The sequence below is a fragment of the Trachypithecus francoisi genome, unplaced genomic scaffold (assembly GCF_009764315.1).
Source record: "Trachypithecus francoisi isolate TF-2019V2 unplaced genomic scaffold, Tfra_2.0 Lachesis_group21, whole genome shotgun sequence".
In the NCBI taxonomy this organism is placed as follows: domain Eukaryota; kingdom Metazoa; phylum Chordata; class Mammalia; order Primates; family Cercopithecidae; genus Trachypithecus; species Trachypithecus francoisi.
In genome coordinates, this window is record NW_022681467.1 from 8,784,327 (window position 1) to 8,790,718 (window position 6,392).

Here is a 6,392-nt window from a genome sequence, read left to right on the forward strand (position 1 = left end):
TGCCCCTGCACTCCAGCCTGGGTAACAGAATGAGGCCCTGCCTCCAAAAAAAAAAAAAATGCTTTCACAATATTCTACTTATTTATTATGCTCTGTGGTTTACATATGCAAATGACAGTACAACGAAGAGACTAGCTCTAGTTACTCAGAGACTAGAGTGTTGTTCTGTGGACAAAAACAACGCATTTACATGTTAAATTCAGTTTTTCAAGACTTGGAAATTTTTTTTCAAACTTCAAATATAGCGTGCTTCATCTCAAAGTATTACTGAAAGAAAACATAAAGTTATACTAACATAGAAATTCAAAAGTTTGAAGTCTTCCTGTATACTAAGTTAAACATAATTTTGATTTAAACAAATTCTATTTATGAAAAATAGTTGCTAGGCACGATGGCTCATGCCTGTAATCTCAACACTTTGGGAGGCCAAAGTGGGAAGATTGTTTGAGACCAGTCTGGGCAATATAGCGAAATCTCATTTCTACAAAAAATTTTAAAAAGTTAGCTGGGTGTGGTGGTGCACATCTGTAGTACCAGCTACTCTGCAAGCTAAGGTGGGAGGATCATTTCTGCCCAGGAGATCCAGGCTGCAGTGAGCTCTGGCCTGGGTGGCTGCAAGAGTCTGTCTCAAAAAAAAAAAAAAGAAAGAAAGAAAAAGAAAAGAAAGGAAAGGAGAAAGAAAAGAAGGAAAGTCAGTCATGGTTACTTGTTTTGCATGTTTGTTTTTCAGACAAGGTCTCACTATATTGCCCAGGCTGGTCTCCAACTCCTGGCTTCAAGCAATCCTCCTGCCTCAGCCTCCCAAAGTGCTGGGATGACAGGTATGGGACACTGAATCCAGCTGATTCTTTTTTTTTTTTTTTTTACTGCTGTATTTACTTTACGGCTCTGTAAATAAGCTTAGGTGAAGATGATAAGTATTTACAGAATGGTCAGGTTTGCAGGATGTAGCATGCATGTAAAAACCTAAGATGCAATAAACATACAAAAAGAGTCAGCTCACCAGTAATCAGAGAAATGCAAAATAAAATAATGAGAAACCATTTCACAACCATCAGACTGGCAAAGGTTTCAAGTCTCTTATTAAGTGGTGAAAGGCAATGTAGAAACAAGCTGTTGATGATGAAATACAACCAGAACAAACCAGTAGCAGAGTAGAAAATATGTATGCTCCAACGCAGAGCTTCCGCTTCTAGATATATACCATGGAGAGATACACACTAGGGCTAGAGAAGTTAATTTATAGTAATATATGACATGGAAATTGCCTATTATAAAAAGTTTAAACAGACCAAAAAAAAAAAAAAAGGCAAAAAATTAGGAAACGGCCAAATGTCTACCAACAGGGGAATGGATAAACTTGCATAGTCATATAAAAGAACACAATTCAGCAGTTGAAGAATCAAAGCTACAAATATACCCAAAAGCTGCCCCCCTTGCAAAAAAATAAAATTAAAAAAAACCCACCCCACAAAGTTTAATTTTTTCCTCACAGAGCTGCAAAAGCATACATGAAATGTAGTATTTACGTAAGTTTTAAAAGCACATCAAGGCAATATATATGATTAAGTAGCTAAAAGTATGGAACTATCAAGGAATATCAATTTCAGGTGACTACTGTAAACTTTACCTGAGCCCTGTGTTCTCAGAAAGCAGTGATGGTTAATCCACCCCATGTGTTTTGTGTTCTGGGAAACAGGTAACAGCAAAGAACTGGCCTGTTGCATATTTTCAGATAAGACAATCAGGAATGCTCTCCTAATTGCAATAGCCTTTATAAAATCATCTCCTTAACCAACCAGGATATTATGTCTTTGACACAGGAATAGTTACAACTCTGGGGAGGGAAGAGCATGGCATGAGGAAGATGATGCATATTTAGCTGTAATGGTAACATAAAAACCTGAAATACGGCAATAAGATGGCCCTTTTTTTTACCTGCACAAAAGGATCTGTGATTCTCTGTACTTTTCTGCTTAAAATGTTTCAAAATTATTATTTTAAAGCTTGGAGTCGGAAACGGTGATTTGTCTCAAGTCAATTAATCATTTACAATCTGCTTTCTCATATGTTAAATAGGCATGTGAATACATGCCCAACCTATTTCACTGGGTTGTAGTGTTTTTGCTAATCACCAAGTATTAGAATACTTGAATACTGTGTCAGTTAGTTCAGTCTGTGAGACCACAGTTCATATTAGGATAATGTTAAGGGTTAGATTACTGTGCAAACCTTTTAACTCTACTTTGGGGGCACGACTACACACTCTTACTTTCCAAGAAGCTATATATATCTATGCTGTAAAGAAACTCTGGTGGCCGGGCGCGGTGGCTCAAGCCTGTAATCCCAGCACTTTGGGAGGCCGAGACGGGCGGATCACGAGGTCAGGAGATCGAGACCATCCTGGCTAACACGGTGAAACCCCGTCTCTACTAAAAATACAAAAACTAGCCGGGCGAGGTGGCGGGCGCCTGTAGTCCCAGCTACTCGGGAGGCTGAGGCAGGAGAATGGCGTAAACCCAGGAGGCGGAGCTTGCAGTGAGCTGAGATCTGGCCACTGCACTCCAGTCCGGGCGACAGAGCGAGACTCCGCCTCAAAAAAAAAAAAAAAAGAAACTCTTTGGTTACAAGAGGAGCTAGGCAAGTCTAGGTGTGATGTCTCAATCCATATCCAGTAGAACTACTGAGCAAATAACTCTAGTAACTTGATGGTGGGCTACTAAATCTCTATACAAGGAGGCTGGCACACCCAATACGCATACACACAGTTTTGTTTGGGGTCTGTAATTGTGGTTCATGTGGACGCAGACATTGTTTGTTTTTGTTGGGGGAGGGGGTTAACACTATAAAGTGAGACATCTGAAAACATCTAATCTCATCATCAAGTGCCCAGCTGTTTTCAAACCGCTTTATTTCAGGTGCTTCTCGAAGACTTGGTGAGTACAAGGAAGTGATTCTGCTAATTTAGAACAAACTCATCGGTAGTTAAAATTTAATCTTAAACTTGGAACCAAGCATCCAACCAAAAGAGCTAAAAGAAAAGTGCTAGACTCCGGGATAATACCCACAATATTCTCTAATCACTGGACTAAACAAAGATGCTCCTGCGCTCCTAAGGCTAAAAACAAAAATAACCTTTAAAAATGGAGGGGTCTATATTCTGAACTCCAAAAGTAACTTGTAAGGTCTTCTTGATCTCCCTAAAGCCAACAATTTTGAAACGTATTTGGAAACCGCTCATCTCTAGTTTTTGTTTCTCCCACTTCTCACAAGAACCAGCAAATATAACAGACTCCTCCTTCCTTGCATTTAGTTACGCTTTAAGCATTTAACTTAAGCACTTAACTAAAGGTAAAATGTTTGGTCTCTTATTTTCAAACAGAAAAATAAAGTCTGTATTAGACACTCAATAAAAAAGTATAATGTCAAATCAGAAGTCTCTAGAGCAGACCCCAGTCAGCTTCAAATCACTTTCAGAGTGAATGGTCTTAAACGTATCGTAACTCATAAGCCCCTAGATTAAAAGTCTTTTAGTATAAAGTAGCATATACATTTAAAATATTAAATTGTTAATAATTAAATATTAAAGAGACTTAAGATGCTGAAACTTTGTAGCGTACAGCATTAAACCAAAGAAGAACCAAAAACTGAACCGTGTCAAATCCCTATTACATACATACCTACAGTCATCAAGAAACTACCGGCTAATCTTTTCTTTTACTAAGGGACCGCCTGCATGTTCATGAAAGTTGCAATAACTTAAGAAAACCAAAACTGTTACACGGTGAAAACAGTTTGCAGATAAGCTGGTACCAACTGCTTCTAGACAGACAGATGCAATTAGAATGTAATATTTCTAGCAAAGTCTGGTAAGGCTATGCCTGCAAATCATTGACCAAAAATGGTAACAGTGTGTGCAGACTAAAGAAAATGACAAAATGTTCCATCTGATAGTTCAGTTGAGAATACGTTTGTTTTTAAATAGCTAATTAGAGGGACACAGTGTAAAGGGGGGAAAATATGTAAACTAAGCAAAATGTCCATCATATAGAATATACTAATGAGCACCTGTTTACTTGTTGGTGACTCCAGTATTTTAATGGTTTTTAAAGCTCTTAAATTTGCTTGTATCAGCATCCCAGCATCATGCCCACACCCTGCGCACCAAGTTCTGGCAGAGTCCAACTGTCTACAGGTCAGAAAAAAAATTCTAACCATACACGGACAGATCGGGTAGGGAAGGGTTAAAAGAGACACTGCCAAGCTTGACAAGCACGACGAGAGTGCTGCTGGAAGCCGATTGCCAGATAAAAAGAAAAAAAAACAAAGAGGCTGCAAGGCCACCCCGTTCTAAATCATGCCAGTATCCTGCCCGTTAGCGATCATTCCGCGCTCTAGGACTGTTCATAAAGGCTTTAGCTTCCTTATTGAGATGGACAGACCTCAAGGGCTGGCACACGCAGAAGTCGCCGAGCGCCTCAGCGCTAGCTCTGGGGAACTAAACCCACGCCAACAAGGACGGTCGCCGGATTCCGACGCCCCCCGCCTCCCACTCCTCGGCCGCGGTGTGCAGACCGCCGGATGGATTTCACAGAGCGGGTGGGGGCGCTCGACCCCGGCCAGTTGTTGCAAGGCCCGGTCTGGAGGCACCGCAGAGGCCACGCTCAGGGCGGCGGCCTCGCCCCAGCTGGGAGCTGCGAAGCGGCCGCGGATCCGCCCAGGGGCGCGAGGGCCCAGCCAGGATGGCTGGCGACGGAGGGCCGGAGACCGCCCCCCACGGCCCAGAGACTGCAGCCGGGCCGGGTCCCTCCCCGGGCTGGGGCACCGCTCACCCCCTTATCCCCGACTCCGCGGCGCCCCCGAGACCCGCTGCTCCCGGCCGCCTCAGCCCACGCCTCGGCCTCCCGCCCACTCACCATCTTCGCCGCGGCGGTCGCAGGGACGCGGGGTTGGGAGCCGGCGGGCAGCGAGTCTGCAGAGCGTCCTCCTCACAGCTGCGGGACCAAGCGCTGAGCTGACGCGGCGGCGCGAGCCTACCCCGGGGCGGGCGCGCCTGGGACGGAACGCGGCTGCGCACGTCACGCACCTCCCGCCGTTGCTACGCAACCAGCCGGTCCGGCAACGCCCCGCCCGGCGGCTACCAAACTACCGGAGGGGAACTTCCCTCACCTGGTTCAGGCTGCGGGGCGGGGTCCCCCTCAGCAGAAAGTGTTTAGGGATGGGGGTACTTCCTTTCTCGTCAGCAGGGGACTAGAAGGCGGACTAGGCGGGCTCCTGCTGGCGAGGGGCGGGCAAAAGATGATGGGGGAGGGGTGGCCTTGCTTCGCCTCCTCGGGCGGGGCTCCCTGACGCTCCACCCACTGTGCAGGCACGGCTTGCGCGGGGGAAGGCAGCCACCTGGCCAGGTGTTCTTGCCGCTGGGGGCGGGGCGGGGCCAGGGAGGGGAAAAGGAGGGGAGAGCTGGGGGAGAGGGGTACAGAGTGTGGGAAGCAGGGGGATTTGGCGGGGAGGGGCGAAGGGCACATAGTTGGGGGAGGAGGGAATGGAGAAGGGAGGGGAGAGGTGAGGAGAGGGGACAGAGTGGGGAGGGGGATGTAGGGGGAGGGGGGAGGGGTGAGGGGCACTTAGTGGGGGTAGGGGTGATGGGGGAGGGAAGGGGAGAGGTGAGGGAGTGGATAGAGTTGGGGGAGGAGCGGGATTAGGGAGAGGTGAGAGACAGAGACACAGAGTGGTGGAAGGAGAGGGATGTTGGGGGTGTGGGGGCTAGGGCCCGAGGACGGGGGACGCGGTGGGGGAGGACCCGCGGGAGCGGAGTCGCGGACCGCGGCGGCAGCGGGGACGCCTCACGCATTTTTTACCTACTTTGGTGCGATTCCCGCCGCCCTCCCCTGATTGGCCCAGCCTGGCTTGTCCTGCCCTCGCGTGAGGGGGAAAAAAATCTGCACATTTTTCCTCCTTCCCGAGGCGACCGTGGCCATGCAGAGTGCTCTGTGAGTCACCGTTAATTTCAGGTCTGGAAAAACAAGGAGGATTTATTTATCTTTGGGAGCTGCCGGGGAAGGAGGCCGGCGGCGCGCAGGGGTGTGGCTGAGAAAGGCCGCGCTGTCCCGGGACGGTGGCGCCAGCCCCGCCGCTCAGTTCTCCGGGTTTTTAATTTGGAATTGTGTTTTTCTAATGGGCGGTTGCGTCGGAAACACGGTTTTCAGAGGGCCGAGGTGAATCCCAGCGTTTTTACTGCGGGTGTTTTTGTGGGAAATAAAGGGAACAGAAAGACTTTTATAAATTAGGTTACCGAGAACATCATGGCCTCGACCAAAACTATTTTAATTCTCCAAATATGAGACTTTTGGACAAGATGGTCAGTATTTTTTTTCTGGCACTATATAAAATCT

At 47.0% G+C, this 6,392-nt stretch overlaps 1 protein-coding gene across 1 annotated transcript in view; it reads right to left on the reverse strand.

Annotated features, from left to right (window-relative positions):
- Positions 1-6,004, reverse strand: part of DSTN (destrin, actin depolymerizing factor) — a 37,818-nt gene extending 31,814 nt beyond the window's left edge. Inside the window, exons 1-2 of the mRNA XM_033185543.1 lie at positions 5,863-6,004; positions 4,917-5,277 (exon numbers count right to left, since the gene is read on the reverse strand). Coding sequence (XP_033041434.1) covers positions 4,917-4,919 — 3 coding nt within the window. The 5' untranslated portion in view covers positions 4,920-5,277; positions 5,863-6,004. The remainder of the gene's footprint in view (positions 1-4,916; positions 5,278-5,862) is intronic.
- Positions 6,005-6,392: the final 388 nt, after the last annotated feature.